The 16,797-nt window shown below is 47.4% G+C and overlaps 1 protein-coding gene across 1 annotated transcript in view; it reads left to right on the forward strand.

Moving 5' to 3' along the window:
• LOC311228427 (disintegrin and metalloproteinase domain-containing protein 23-like) overlaps nucleotides 1-16,069 on the forward strand; it is a gene marked incomplete at both ends in the record, with an annotated part of 69,626 nt that extends 53,557 nt beyond the window's left edge. Inside the window, one exon of the mRNA XM_084314334.1 lies at nucleotides 16,050-16,069. Within this exon, the coding sequence (XP_084170460.1) occupies nucleotides 16,050-16,069 (20 nt within the window). The remainder of the gene's footprint in view (nucleotides 1-16,049) is intronic.
• Between the last annotated feature and the right edge of the window lie 728 nt (nucleotides 16,070-16,797).

Consider the following 16,797-nt stretch of genomic DNA (forward strand, 5'->3'; position numbering starts at 1 on the left):
GTTGACTCTACGTCTTTTAGCCCGAGAATAAGATGACATAGTGATGAGGTGCTGTAGTCAATGTAATGGTACATACATTGTGCTATTTACTTGGCTAGAACAGGTATTTGCTTCAATTGCTGCAACGTGCGGCTTCTTGAAACTGGTACGTGATTCTGGAAAAAGAAAGAAAAAAGGGGGGAGGGTCGACATTAATGTGCTGCATTGCAATGTGCAGGGTGAAACGCTTGCATAATTCTACATTTTGATCAATATCAAGAGAGTCCATTATTATATTATTGTTATATTGTTCATTAGAAAATACCATGTATATAACCAAACGTCTAACTATATAGTCAATGTAATGGTACATAAATTGTGGTATTTACTTGGCTAGAACAATTAAGTCTTTGCTTCAATTGCTGCAACATGCGGCTTCTTGAAACTGGTACGTGATTCTGGAAAAAGAAAGAAAAAAGGGGGGAGGGTCCTGATTAATGTTCTGCATTGCAATGTGCAGGGTGAAACGCTTGCATAATTCTACATTTTGATCAATATCAAGAGAGTTCATTATTATATTATTGTTATATTGTTCATTAGAAAATACCGTGCATATAACCAAACGTCTAACTATATACTATCTGTATGTCATGCATGTCCCTCCCTATGCCATAAATGTCATCATGTGTATGTCATAAATGTCACTATGAATTGAAAATGGGGGACCCTGATGTAAACGAGACAAAAACGTCTTTCTCTGGTCTGCATCCCCTTAACAATTGTGTGTATTGAGCCATATTGTATTGTACCCCTTCTGCAATCTGTTAAATAAAGTTTTCATTCATTCATTCAACATTAGCAGGACCAGTGGCACGCCAAACAGCCTGCAAACTACCTGGCGTTCTATCGCCATGCTCTAAGACAAACTCTAACCTTAACCAACTTAGAAAGAGTGCCTAAGCTTAAAGGGGAGATGAAGCATATAGCGATATAAACATAGTCATAGCATCAAATTAGTATTTAGATAAGCCACAGAAAAAAATCACGTTATAAAAATAAGCAGTTTCTAAGAAAAAACGATTTGTTATGTGAAGCGCTTTATCAACATGGGCGCCGCCATTTTGTTTGGTGACATCACCGTCGCGGTGCATTTAGCTAGCTGGCTACCTAGCCGCAGCCGGGATTCAAAGCCAACTAACCGGCTAACCCAGCTCGCTAAATACTGCATGTAGCTAGCAGAACTGTAAAATTAGTTTGAACAGCCAGGAGCAATACAAAAAGAAACACGTGGTCCCGTTGTCTGGTAGGCAACGTTGCATTTACGGATCCACGTGTTTACTAGGCCAGCTAGCGCGTGCTTCCTTGACTACTTCCTGTTCACCCAATAAGCATGCTTTTGATTGGCTGAGTCGCACAACGTCATTCAGTACCAACGCACGCAATTGGACCACGCAATTTCTATTCGTTTGACGCTAGAATATTTACATCGAAATAACTTAAACAACCGTACGATTCCACTTGCACACTCTCCAGAGTTATATTAAGCACACGCTAACGAATATTCATGAATATTTATCTTAGTTGACGTATATATATATTTACCTACCAAACTGCAGCATAAGCACATGCACAACGCCGTCAAGATCCACTGGTCACACTCACAATAACGTTATTTTTCACAGAACACAGTTAAGATAAAAGTAATATAGCCAAAACTTACTGTAAAGCACTCAGTAGAATCAAATCCGGGGGATCCAGACGTGCTGTTCTGTTGCCATGCAGTTCACATTGAGAGAGTGCTCAGCTGCATGCTGGGACGTACCATATCTGTTTAAATTGGGGGGGGGAATTCGGATCGGTCCAACGTAATGACGACAAACAGCATACGTTGAACAGCATACGTTGATTCAACATTTATTAGATATTGGCATTTCAATCATTAAAATGCAACCACAAAACAATATTGATTCAATGATATGTTTTCAACATTAGTCAATTGCTTCAGCGGTTAATGGGTGATTCACCATCAATCGTCGACCTTAACCAAAAATCAAGCATGTTGACCATAAATCAACATTGAATTAACACCTTTTGCTATCTGGGATGTGATCTCCTAGTTTAACATAGAATTTCCTCCCTCTGATGTATGTTTTAAACCAGCCCAGCACATGTTCTGAGAAACCGACATGGTTTTCAAGACGATCGATTAGAATATCGTGATCGATTGTATCAAATGCTGCACTGAGATCTAACAGGATAAGGATGGAGATCTTATTCTCGTCAGAGTTTAGTCTGAGGTCACTGATTATTTTGGTGAGGGCAGTTTCAGTGCTATGATATTTTCTGAATCCTGACTGAAATTCTTCTAAGATGTTGTTTTCTTCAAGAAAGGAATTTATTTGAACTGAAACTATCTTTTCAAGTACTTTACTAATGAATGGTAGGTTGGATATTGGACGATAATTTGCCATTTCATTACTATCCAAGTTAGGTTTTTTTAGTAATGGCTTTACAACTGCTGTTTTAAAGGCATCCGGGAAAATACCAGTCCTAAGGGAAGTGTTTATGATATCTAGCACAGGGCTTGAAACACTATTAAATACCCGTTTTACAGAAAGCTGTAGGTATAGGGTCAATGTCTGAGGTGGAGGAGTTACATTCTGAGACAGTTTTGCCGAGTACATCTAATGTGATGCATGTGAAACTTCTCATGGTTACATTGCGCGGTTTGCCGCAATCAGCTTTATTTCCATAATGAGTAATGCTGGCCCTGATCAAGGTTATTTTGTTGTTAAAGAATAGTGCAAGTTCTTCACACTTAACCGTTGATGACTGAGGAGGTGTAGGGGCAGTGTTGAGTAGTACATTAATAGTGGAAAAGAGGATTCTGGAGTTTCCAGCATTTTCTGTAATGATTTTAGAGAAGTAATCTTTCCTTGCTAAGCGGATGGTTTTATTATAAGCAGTTAAAGCATCTTTGTATATATCACAGCATATGGTGGTTTTTGTTTTTCTCCATTTTCGCTCCGCTGCACGACATTTCCTTTTTTCTTTGTTGACCGTATTATAGTTTAACCAGGGCGAGGCTCTAGTTTTCTTCTTTTTATTTTTAATGGGGCTACAGAATTTAATATAGATGACATTGTGAGGTTCTCCTCTCCCTGGACCTTTAATTCCTGTTCCCTGTACTTTAATTCCCTGTCTCCTCACTTCACTAGCCCCCACCCTCGCGTTCGTTTGCTCTTCAGCAGCCACACCCTTGGACTACCTGTCATTATGTGTTTGATTGGTCTGGTGCCGAACACACACTTCTAGTTTCAAGTATCAATTACCTTCACGCACCTGACGTGTATTCTAATTAGTTCCCCTTTGGGCTTTAAGTACCTCGCTCTTCCCCTCTGGCCTTGTCGGGTCATTCCGTATCATATCTCTATCACCTAACTCCTTCGGGAGGTTCTCTGTCTATAGGCTCCTACGGGAGTTCTGTTTCTGTCTGTATGCTGTTTATCTCCGGCGTGAGACGAGGTGCAAGCTTTGGCCACCTGTCGCCGTTGCCTGGAGGGAGATATTGTACTGCGCTCTCTAATTCTCTAAGGGAGGTATTCCAGTGTTCCACCCCAGACCTCCGCGCCAGATGCGCTCAAGCCTTCGCCACCTGTCGCCGTTTGCCTGGAAGGAGACACCGTACTGCGCTCTCTAAACCTCTACGGGAGGTATTCCGGTGTTCCACTCCAGACCTCCGCGCAGCAGATGCGCTCTCCGTACCGGCGCGTACTCCAAGCAGACGCGCACCATCCAGACCTCCGAGCCTGACGCGCTCTTCACTCCTGACGCGCATCCAGACGCGCATCCAGACGCACTCCAGACGCTCATCCAGACCTCCGAGCCAGACGCGCTCTTCACTCCAGACGCGCATCCAGACGCGCATCCTGACGCACTCTAGTCGCGCACCACTCATACCTCCGCTTGGACAACCCGTTCCCGGTAACGACGCTGGACAACCCGTTCCCCGTAGCGACGCGCTCCCCCTGTTTTGATCCTGCTCTCTTTACGCACAGCGCCTGGGTGAGTTTGCAAGACTGTCTTTTTGACCCTATCATTTTTCGTGTGTGTTAAACACTGAAGAGATCCTGCTTTTTGTTCTGACTGTCACTCACCCTGTGCCTGCTTTTTGGATTGTTCATTTGGGATAATATTTGCTTGAACTTTGCTCACTGTGTGTATTCACACCAAAGATATTATCACCTGGATTATTATTGGGACATCGCTTACTGTGTGTATTCACACCGAAGATATTATCACTTGGATTATAATTGGGACTTCGCTCACTGTGTGTATTTGCACCGAAGATTCTATCACGTGGATTGTTGTCGGGACATTACTCACAGTGTGTATTTACACCGAAGATTCAGTCACTTGGATTACTCTGTTTCGGGACAAGTCACTTCTCCTGTCACCTGCTCTGTTCCCAACTGTACTCTGAGCTAACCCGCTCTCTCTCTCCCTCTCTGTCCCGTTACCACCTCGGAGAGCTGCCGAGAGGATTCTGCAGAGCGGCTCTGACGTCACTGTCTGATTCCTCAGACGAACCTTCCCGGGAGAAGCTGCAGAGCAGCAACATTCTTCTAATGCTTGTATCCCAGTCTTTGTCTGTTTTCCATTCTCTAGTCCTCCTAGTCCTCCCTGTCCAGTCCTTCTAGCCCTCCTAGTCCTCCCTGTCCCCAGCCCGCCTCCGCGGGCCTCTGTCCCTGTTTCCCCTCTCTAGTCCTCCCTGTCCAGTCCGTCCAGTCCGTCTAGTCCTCCTAGTCCTCCCTGTCCAGTCCTTCCAGTCCTCCTAGTCATCCTAGTCCTCCCTGTCTAGTCCTTCCAGTCCTCCCTCTCCCCAGCCCGCCTCCGCGAGCCTCTGTCCCTGTTTCCCCTCTCTAGTCCTCCTAGCCCTCCCTGTCCAGTCCTCCTAGTCCTCCTAGTCATCCCGTCCAGTCCTCCTAGTCCTCCCTGTTCCTGCCCTTGTCCCTTGCCCTGTCCTGTTCCCTTAGCCTTCCCCTTAGCCAGCTCGCCTCCTAGAGGCACTGTGCCTTTTTCCCATTTCTTGTTTTCCAGTAATTTGTGTTCTCCCTTAAAGGGACAGTGCCGTTTTCTGTGTATTTCAATAAATGCCCAGTTCTTGGCTTACTCTCATACCTGTCTTGTGTTGTGCGATTGGGGTCGGTTACAAACCATAACAGACATTGCATCATTGAGATTTTCTACCATTTCATTTAGAGAGCTGTCATGATTGTGTGGTTCATGTAGTCTGATAAGATCAATGAACTTTGATTCAGCTTTGTCGTTTAGGAGCCTCTTTTTAACTATGATTTCTTTTTTTGTTTTAGTAAGGGTTATTTGAGTATCAAAAAATATACAGTGATGGTCGGAGAGAGGTAATTCAGTTATTGAGATATTTGTTATGCTTAGCCCAGTTGTTGTTATAACTAAGTCTAGTGTATTCCCAAGCCTGTGAGTTGCATTTGTTATATGCTGTATTAGGTCAAAGCTATCCAGTAGATTTTTTAGTTCTATAGTTTTGGAGTCTGTTTTCTTATTAAAATGGATGTTCAAGTCTCCATTTAGGGTCACCTTATCATATCCGGTAACACATAGTGAGATCAGTTCAGAGAGCTCCTGTATAAATATTGGTGAGTGTCTAGGCGGGCGGTATATTGTGACAATAATAGTTGATTCTGTTTTTAGTTCAATGGCAAGATATTCCATTGACATGAACTCGCCTAGTTCTGTGATTCTAAACAAGAGTTTCGAGGAGAAGATTGCTGCAACTCCTCTGCCCCTTTTATTTTTTCTGGGTATTTGAAAAAAGTTATAGTCTGGTGGACAAGCTTCTATCATTATTGATGTAGCTGTGTCATTATTTAGCCATGTCTCTACTAGGCAGATGCAATCTAAGTTATTTTCTTTAATCAGATCATTTACTAAGAATGTTTTATTATTCAGTGATCTGACATTTAGGAAAGCTAATTTTATTTGTTGGACTTCTTTAGAGGAGGTCTGCTTTGGCTTGACCGTGATGGCCCTGAGGTTAATAGCAGGTAAACGCATTGATGGCATATATTTTTCACCATGCCATTGGCTGGTTATGATTACCGGTATGTTATGAGAGATGGCATGGCAATTGTGCTATACTGCACTGCACTGACTGTACTGTGCTTTCGGGTACATTTGATCAGACGAGATGACCTTGTGTGATATGGGGGGGGGGGGGCCTTGTGCTGCTGCACTTCGTGGTGAGATTGTGTCCTTCATGACTATCTCTCGTGCTGGTATGAGCTTAATATTCTTGGAGGCCATTAGGGCATGACGCATGTTTGCTGCTAGGAGCTTTGAACCTAAGCGATTTGGGAAGAAGCCATTTCTTTGAAAACGTTCTGGGTTATTCCAGAAAACATTGAAGTTGTCAATGAATTTCAGGCCGTGTACAAGACATGCAGCCCCTAACCATGAATTAAAATTTAGGAGTCGACTGAATGCTTCTTGTCCTCTGCGAAAGCATGCAATTGGTCCACTGATGGACACATCAGTGTCTATGTACACAGACTGATGTTTGTCTAGTGTGTTCATTAAACGTGTGAAATCGTCTTTCAAAGTCTCTGTGCCAGTCTTCTTTCGCAGGATGTCAAACGATCCAGAGTGAATGACAATTTTTGTTATTCCCGGTCTGATTAGTGTTGGAAGTATTTCGGCCAGCTCTTTCACAGATGTATTGTCTAGACAGATATTTTCTGTGTTTGCCATCTCCACATACCTTGTTGTGGAATCTCCAATCAGTATGCAGTTGTAGTATATTTCTACAGAATCCTACAATAATCTAAGGTTATTGTACAGTACAATGAGATTGCTATCTGGAAGGAGGAGAAAGGGATCATACGTGATAGAATTGTTGGTCTCCTCATCTGACTTAAGCAGATGAACAATAAACGTGTACGCCAGACAACCAGAACTGTAGTTCAACTCAACTGATTTATTTGAGCCAGGGCCAAGAGTGAATAAAAGGTTGCCCTTCACATACAAGGATTATCAGAAAACATTAACATGTCTGCTGTGTACAGGAATCAACAAGGTTTGCATCTCAAACCCCAACAGGTACATAAAACAGTCAGTTGTTAACATAATTTGACCATACATTGACAATACTGTAAGCCCTTTTTGCATATAAGTAAGCCTGGTTTCTAAGCTAAGTTACATTCTATTCTAACCAAACATACGGGTTCCATCCGGCTTACTTACATCAAAAGCAGTAGTCTCTCTGGTCGGGAGGGGTGGAGCCGCAGACCTGGGTTGGTTTGGTCTGGGCTCCTGAACTACCAATATGTTCGCTCTTATATACTATAATTTCTGGCCACTAATAGCACATTTTACTAATACAGTTGGTCCAATCAGGCGTCTTCTGTGGGGGGTTGGTTCTTGTCCCCGGGTGGGTTGGTGTCGTCTTCCCTCAGTGAACAGAAGGGGGGGTCTTGATGGCCCCCCCTCATTGGTGTGGTCTTTTGCTGCGTACAGAGGGGTTCTGCTGATGGCCCTCGTCATGGTCTTCCTGTTGGGGACAGAAGGGGGGTCTTGATGGCCCCCCCTCCTTGGTGTGGCCAAATCTCCTCTAAATGAATCTATATGGCTATAGATGTCTAATATCATCCAAGTACAGTCAGTGCTTTCTCAGACTGATAAAAGACATCCTATGAAACCCCACAACCTTTATTCACCAGACTGACACGCTGTCTATCTGTGATAGATATACCAGGCTTCCATAACAAGAGTGTAATACCACTTGTTCCTCTGCTATTTAAAGTGAGCCTGTTTACTGTGGGGTGTGACTTCCCCTGTGGCCTTTTATGACCGGCAACTGTCGTTCTCTCCACTCCAGTCTTCCCCCTGATCGGGGGTTTGTTTGGACTGCACTTTTGGCTAAGCCCTGTTTTTACATTATGGATTCATTTCTTTTATTCACACATATTAGTTATGGAATTCAAGGTCAATATTTACCACATTTCCCCACTTTGACAATTCACATTGTCATATACTGTATATTGACTTGATTTTCTATACATACTAACCATACAATATAATAATAAAAATCATTTTTTCAAATTTCTCAATTTTTTCTTTTTTCTCACATTTCTTTTTCCATTATTCTTTGGTACATATCATCAATGAGTTTTTCTTCTTAAGGCTCATTAGCCAGAGGCCCACCTTTTAAACAACAACTTTTGGGTTTGTTGAAAACAATAAAACAATTCAATCTAAACATTATACCTTAAAATAAAACACAATTTTTAAAAACCCATTTTTCTTAAGTTACAGAACTTTTGGGTCCACATTCTTTTATAAGATCTGGGGGAGACAACATACATTAGTATTCATTTTTACATTCATTTGTTTTTTCTCCTGTTAATTCCTTTTCTAAGACAGCACAATCACATCTGCATAATCCTTCAATTGGTCTTCTCATCTATCCACCCCCCTTATGATCATATCATGGTCATAAAACCTTACCACCTCGTCGTTACAGCACAGTCGGGCAGGGAAGGCGGAGAATCACTCAAGGAGAAAAAAAAATTGGCCATAATCTATGTCTAATATTCTACCTATGTGAATGCGTCTAAGCTTCTTACCCCGCGTTATGTCTTACTCTATATCAGTTGCTACCGTTCAGTTACCTACCGTCCTCCATACCAATCAAATTTCACATTCCATAGAGGCCCTTGCTCATCTTTCTTGCACAGTCCCCGACCGGCTTCGCCTCCCCCTTCTCCCCATACTGGCCAGCCTCAGCTGTAGCCACTGTTCGTAGGCCTATGATCCTGTCATATTCTGACCTATGACCTTCCTTCCTTGGATTTACAGACGACTCTCTCAGTCTGGACGTTTTCCCAAACCTGCGTCTGTTTTGGCCTCTGCTCTCGGGGCTATGATGAAGGAGGGGCCAGCGTCCACAAGCAACCTCTTTTCACAACCTAATAATTTCCCACAGGAGACAACTGAACAGGTCCACTCCTCTGTGTCGTAATCTACTGAAATGTATTCATACCCATCCTCCATGACTCCTCTACATGTGACGGTCCGCTTCCCCCCCTCGACTGAATCTGTGAGGGAAAAAACACAAATCAAATCCTTTTCACATAATATGTCAAATATTTTCAAGAGAAGCCAAATGTTAATCATATGCAAACGTGATAGGCCACTTAGCTTTTGTTGACATTCCGCCCTGACGCCACTTCCTTCAGCCACCAGCTCTCTCCACTCACACCCAGACCATAAAAAAACAGATGAGAAATAAGAAACAAAAGGCAAATAATAAAAAAAAAATATCCCAATAGACCACATCTTTCAACCACTTGTTCTGCACCGTTTACATGTGAAATTACCATTCATACCTAAAACAGTAAATCAATAAAAACAACAAGCTCCAAACTCCACACCAAAGGTTATTAGAAAGGAAAGAAAAACCAAAAATAAACAACACATTCTCCTATCACCCCTACGGCAGACCACTTGTGAGCACAGTCCCCCTACAGGCTCCATTCAAACACATTCAGTCCACACAATCAAAAATTAAAATAGACACATGTACCGACAAACCATTCTAAAAGAAACAATATCAAATGAAAGTAATTGTTATGGTTTGTAACCGACCCCAATCGCACAACACAAGACAGGTATGATGGTTTGCCAAGAAACAGATATTTATTGAGAACAGGGAAAAAGGGCACTGTCCCTTTAAGGGAGAAAACACAAAACACTGGAAACACATGAGGGGAAGGTAAAGTGCCTTTAAGAGGCGGGCAGGAAAAGGGAACACTAAGGGAAGGTGTAAGGGAACGCCTAGGGGAAACATTAAAGGAAACGCTAGGGGAAGGTTAAAGGAACAGAGAAACTAGAGACTAGAAGATGTCGGGACAAGGAGAGCTAGGGAACAGGAGAACTGGGGACTAGGAGAACTAGGGACAAGGAACTAGGTGGAACTAGAAGGGGAGAACTTGGGACCAGGAACTAGGTGGAAACTAGAAAGGGGAGAACTAGGGAACAGAGGGGACTGAGGCCCGCGGAGGCGGGCTGGGGAACAGGGAGGAACTGGGGACAGAGGACCGCGGAGGCGGGCTGGGGACAGGGAGGAACTGGGGACTGGTGGGAAAACATCTGGGCCGCTCTGCAGAACAGAGGAGAGGGTTAATATTCAAAGGGAACAAACAGAGCAGATGCAGAACAGTCCAAATAACAAAGTAACAAAGTAAATACTATCTTCGTGTGAACAAACACACAGTGGGAGATGAAATGTCCAAAATAATATCCACGAGAGAACAAAACAGAGTGGGAGATGAAATGTCCAAACTAATAACAAAGTGAGAACAAAAGGTGGCAATACGCTGGGTGAGTGACATCACAATCAAAACTCACCCAGGCGTATGCGTAATGGTACAGGAACAGCAGCGGGACGAGGGCAAGGGGCATTACGCTGAGTGAGTGACATCACAATCAAAACTCACCCAGGCGTATGCGTAAAGGTACAGGGACAGCAGCGGGAACGGGGGCAAGAGGCATTACGCTGAGTGAGTGACATCACAATCAAAACTCACCCAGGCGTATGCGTAAAGGTACAGGGACAGCAGCGGGAACGGGGGCAAGGGCACTACGCTGAGTGAGTGACATCACAATCAAAACTCACCCAGGCGTATGCGTAAAGGTACAGGGACAGCAGCGGGAACGGGGGCAAGGGCACTACGCTGGGTGAGTGACATCACAATCAAAACTCACCCAGGCGTATGCGTAATGGTACAGGGACAGCAGCGGGGCGAGGGCATCGCCACCAGGTGGCTGGCTGTCCGAGCCGAGGGACAGAGTGCTGGAACAGTGGCGGTGGCGAGGGTGTCGTCCACCGGGTAGCCGACTGTCGGAGCCGAGGAACAGAGTGCTGGAACAGTGGCGGTGGCGAGGGTGTCGTCCACCGGGTAGCCGCTGTCGGAGCCGAGGAACAGAGTGCGCGCCACACCTTGGTGTGCGCGTCGGAACAGTGGCGGTGGCGAGGGTGTCGTCCACCGGGTAGCCGCTGTCGGAGCCGAGGAACAGAGTGCGCGCCACACCTTGGTGTGCGCGTCGGAACAGTGGCGGTGGCGAGGGTGTCGTCCACCGGGTAGCCGCTGTCGGAGCCGAGGAACAGAGTGCGCGCCACACCTTGGTGTGCGCGTCGGAACAGAGAGACGCATCGGGGTGCGTCTGCGAGGAGGAGTGTGCCAAGCACAAGGATCTTTGGAAGATGCGCGTTGCGCGCTGGAGACTGGAGAGCGTGCCAAGCCCTTGAAGATGCGCGTTGCGCGCTGGAGACTGGAGAGCGTGCCAAGCCCTTGAAGATGCGCGTTGCGCGCTGGAGACTGGAGAGCGTGCCAAGCCCTTGAAGATGCGCGTTGCGCGCTGGTGACTGGAGAGCGTGCCAAGCCCTTGCAGATGCGCGTTGCGCGCTGGTGACTGGAGAGCGTGCCAAGCCCTTGCAGATGCGCGTTGCGCGCTGGTGACTGGAGAGCGTGCCAAGCCCGAGGGTCCGGAAGATGCGCGTTGGTCTAGATGTGCGTCAGGACGAACAGCTGCGCTGGGGTCTGCAGTGGAACGCTGGGGTGCCTCCCGTGGAAGTTACAGGGAGCGCAGAACAGTCTCCTCCACAGGCTACGGCGACAGCAGACGAAGGCTTGAGCGCATCTGGCGCGCTGGTCTGGATGTGCGTCAGGACGAACAGCTGCGCTGGGGTCTGCAGTGGAACGCTGGGGTGCCTCCCGTGGAAGTTACAGGGAGCGCAGAACAGTCTCCTCCACAGGCTACGGCGACAGCAGACGAAGGCTTGAGCGCATCTGGCGCGCTGGTCTGGAGTGGAACACTGGAATACCTCCCGTAGAGGATTAGAGAGCGCAGTACAATGTCTCCCTCCAGGCAAACGGCGACAGGTGGCCAAAGCTTGCACCTCGTCTCACGCCGGAGATAAAACAGCATAGGCAGACAGAGGATCTCCCGAAAGAGTCTAGATGTTTAGAGAATATGACTCGGCAAGTATACAACACGACCCCACGCCGAAACGAGGGGAAGAGCCCTGGTATTTAAAGCCCACAGGGGAACTAATTAGCCTGCCACCACAGGTGCGAGAGGTAATTGATAATAGTCCAGGTGTGGCCACTGAGAGTAAACGAGAGTAAAGAACGAGAGGGTGGGGGCTAGAGAGAGTGAGTGAGAAGGGAATTTCTAACAGTAGGCTTTAAAGAAACAGAGAAAAGGTGGTGAGCAGCGGGCAAAACCTCACAGTACCCCCCCCTCAACGGGAGCCACCTGGCGACCCAAAACAAATACAGACAGAGTGGCAGGGGGCAAAACAAGAGGTACTGGCCAAGCCAGCAGGGGAAGCCAACCACAAGAGTGGGGCTAGCAAAAGAAACAGGGTCGCCGAGGGGTAACTGGGGGAACTGGTCAAGAGGAACTGGGTCTAGAGAACTAGTCTAGCGAACTGGGCAAGAGAACTGGTCTAGAGAACTGGTTTAGAGAACTGGTCTAGAGAACTGGTCTAGAGAATCTGGTCTAGAGGAACTGGTCTAGAGGAACTGGGTCTAGAGAACTGGTCTAGAGCAACTGGTCTAGAGGAACTGAGGGGCGAGCAGGGTAGCTAAGGGGTAACCATGGAAGCACCGGGAAAGGGCTAGCAGAGGGAAGGTTAGCTGCCAGGGCACTGATAGCTACAGGGCCTATGCTAGCTGTACTGCTACATCAACATAGAGGCTGCGCTAGCTGCCGGAGCTAGGCTGGCAGACAGGGCTGGACCAGCATGAGAGCACAAGCTAGCTGGAAGGACAGTCCTAGCTGTGTGAGATAAACTGACCTTGCTAGCTGAAAGGGCAGTCCTAGCAGTGGGAAAAACTACACAAAAAAGTGGAGGCCATGCAGAGGGACCGGGTTAGCTGCTTGGGCCTGGCTAGCTACAGGGCCTATGCCAGCTGCAAGGCTGCATTAACATAGAGGCTGTGCTAACAGCCGGGGCCAAGCTAGCAGACCGGGGCCATGCAGAGGGAAACTGGGTTAGCCGCCAGGGCATGGCTAGCTACAGGGGGGTCAAACAGGGCAAAACGGGAAGCAACCAGGGGAGCTAACCGGGGAGACTAACAAGCTAAACAGGGGAGTAACAGGCTAACAAGGGAGCTAAACAGGACTAACAAGGAAGCTAAACTGGGCTAACAGGGAAGCTAACAGGGCTAACAGGGGAGCTAGAGGGAACAAGAAAAAAAAGGCAAACTCAACATACACCGTCTGTGCTGGCTGGGGTCGTCGATTTGGTGGGGTCGTACTGTTATGGTTTGTAACCGACCCCAATCGCACAACACAAGACAGGTATGATGGTTTGCCAAGAAACAGATATTTATTGAGAACAGGGAAAAAGGGCACTGTCCCTTTAAGGGAGAAAACACAAAACACTGGAAACACATGAGGGGAAGGTAAAGTGCCTTTAAGAGGCGGGCAGGAAAAGGGAACACTAAGGGAAGGTGTAAGGGAACGCCTAGGGGAAACATTAAAGGAAACGCTAGGGGAAGGTTAAAGGAACAGAGAAACTAGAGACTAGAAGATGTCGGGACAAGGAGAGCTAGGGAACAGGAGAACTGGGGACTAGGAGAACTAGGGACAAGGAACTAGGTGGAACTAGAAGGGGAGAACTTGGGACCAGGAACTAGGTGGAAACTAGAAAGGGGAGAACTAGGGAACAGAGGGGACTGAGGCCCGCGGAGGCGGGCTGGGGAACAGGGAGGAACTGGGGACAGAGGACCGCGGAGGCGGGCTGGGGACAGGGAGGAACTGGGGACTGGTGGGAAAACATCTGGGCCGCTCTGCAGAACAGAGGAGAGGGTTAATATTCAAAGGGAACAAACAGAGCAGATGCAGAACAGTCCAAATAACAAAGTAACAAAGTAAATACTATCTTCGTGTGAACAAACACACAGTGGGAGATGAAATGTCCAAAATAATATCCACGAGAGAACAAAACAGAGTGGGAGATGAAATGTCCAAACTAATAACAAAGTGAGAACAAAAGGTGGCAATACGCTGGGTGAGTGACATCACAATCAAAACTCACCCAGGCGTATGCGTAATGGTACAGGAACAGCAGCGGGACGAGGGCAAGAGGCATTACGCTGAGTGAGTGACATCACAATCAAAACTCACCCAGGCGTATGCGTAAAGGTACAGGGACAGCAGCGGGAACGGGGGCAAGAGGCATTACGCTGAGTGAGTGACATCACAATCAAAACTCACCCAGGCGTATGCGTAAAGGTACAGGGACAGCAGCGGGAACGGGGGCAAGGGCACTACGCTGAGTGAGTGACATCACAATCAAAACTCACCCAGGCGTATGCGTAAAGGTACAGGGACAGCAGCGGGAACGGGGGCAAGGGCACTACGCTGGGTGAGTGACATCACAATCAAAACTCACCCAGGCGTATGCGTAATGGTACAGGGACAGCAGCGGGGCGAGGGCATCGCCACCGGGTGGCTGGCTGTCCGAGCCGAGGGACAGAGTGCTGGAACAGTGGCGGTGGCGAGGGTGTCGTCCACCGGGTAGCCGACTGTCGGAGCCGAGGAACAGAGTGCTGGAACAGTGGCGGTGGCGAGGGTGTCGTCCACCGGGTAGCCGCTGTCGGAGCCGAGGAACAGAGTGCGCGCCAGACCTTGGTGTGCGCGTCGGAACAGTGGCGGTGGCGAGGGTGTCGTCCACCGGGTAGCCGCTGTCGGAGCCGAGGAACAGAGTGCGCGCCACACCTTGGTGTGCGCGTCGGAACAGAGAGACGCATCGGGGTGCGTCTGCGAGGAGGAGTGTGCCAAGCACAAGGATCTTTGGAAGATGCGCATTGCGCGCTGGAGACTGGAGAGCGTGCCAAGCCCTTGAAGATGCGCGTTGCGCGCTGGAGACTGGAGAGCGTGCCAAGCCCTTGAAGATGCGCGTTGCGCGCTGGAGACTGGAGAGCGTGCCAAGCCCTTGAAGATGCGCGTTGCGCGCTGGTGACTGGAGAGCGTGCCAAGCCCTTGCAGATGCGCGTTGCGCGCTGGTGACTGGAGAGCGTGCCAAGCCCTTGCAGATGCGCGTTGCGCGCTGGTGACTGGAGAGCGTGCCAAGCCCGAGGGTCCGGAAGATGCGCGTTGGTCTAGATGTGCGTCAGGACGAACAGCTGCGCTGGGGTCTGCAGTGGAACGCTGGGGTGCCTCCCGTGGAAGTTACAGGGAGCGCAGAACAGTCTCCTCCACAGGCTACGGCGACAGCAGACGAAGGCTTGAGCGCATCTGGCGCGCTGGTCTGGATGTGCGTCAGGACGAACAGCTGCGCTGGGGTCTGCAGTGGAACGCTGGGGTGCCTCCCGTGGAAGTTACAGGGAGCGCAGAACAGTCTCCTCCACAGGCTACGGCGACAGCAGACGAAGGCTTGAGCGCATCTGGCGCGCTGGTCTGGAGTGGAACACTGGAATACCTCCCGTAGAGGATTAGAGAGCGCAGTACAATGTCTCCCTCCAGGCAAACGGCGACAGGTGGCCAAAGCTTGCACCTCGTCTCACGCCGGAGATAAAACAGCATAGGCAGACAGAGGATCTCCCGAAAGAGTCTAGATGTTTAGAGAATATGACTCGGCAAGTATACAACACGACCCCACGCCGAAACGAGGGGAAGAGCCCTGGTATTTAAAGCCCACAGGGGAACTAATTAGCCTGCCACCACAGGTGCGAGAGGTAATTGATAATAGTCCAGGTGTGGCCACTGAGAGTAAACGAGAGTAAAGAACGAGAGGGTGGGGGCTAGAGAGAGTGAGTGAGAAGGGAATTTCTAACAGTAGGCTTTAAAGAAACAGAGAAAAGGTGGTGAGCAGCGGGCAAAACCTCACAGTAATAAAATAAAACTCCTTCCCTCCAATATCTCTGGATATGGTAACTTAGGTGAACAAAATCACTTTAACTCTTATTGCTCTGCAAATGACTATGTGTATCTTTAATTCTAACCTTTCCTTCTATGTGTAGCTTTATTTATTCCTATCTGAGAAAGCCTAAAAATATATCTCTCGCTCACATCACAGTTTCAAGCACCCACTGAAATCAAGACATCCAGACATGCACTCACATTATCAGATAACCACTCAAAGACAAAGTCATTCACGCCCTGCTTCACTCCTGCATCAAAAACCTTTCATACAACATACTCTCTCAAACACACAAAATAATCAACACTCTCTCAATTATTCACAGCCACTCTGATCATTCCAACCATGTCCTCTCCAACATACATCACTCATATTATAAACAAATACTTTCAACCTGCTCCCACACCTGTTAATCAACCAACATACAGACACACAAGGTTAGTTTGTTCCTCCCTCTTCTGCTCTCAACTTTCTTGCTCTCAACTTCAGGCCAATCTAATATTTCACTCAGACCCCTACAGTCTCCCTACTGTAGTGTATACCTACTGTAAAGGCCGAATGAGTGTTTTTGTTATTGATTATTATTATTATTATTATTAGTATTATTATTATCATTATTATCATTATTATTATCAATAGAAGGTTACAATTTATGGGAATGTAATGATTTATGGGAATGTAATGATTTATGGGAATGTTATGATTCTGTGTAACCTGTTGGGTGGACTCTGTTGTACTGTGGGTGGATCACCTGCACCTGTCAGGTGATCGGCCACAGCGCGGCGGAGATCATTAAATAGGTGATAGGAATCAGCTGTTGGGCTGTAGCCGACGGGGAAAGCATATGA

Source organism: Notolepis coatsorum (assembly GCF_963971535.1).
Source record: "Notolepis coatsorum genome assembly, chromosome: 5".
Lineage (NCBI taxonomy): Eukaryota > Metazoa > Chordata > Actinopteri > Aulopiformes > Paralepididae > Notolepis > Notolepis coatsorum.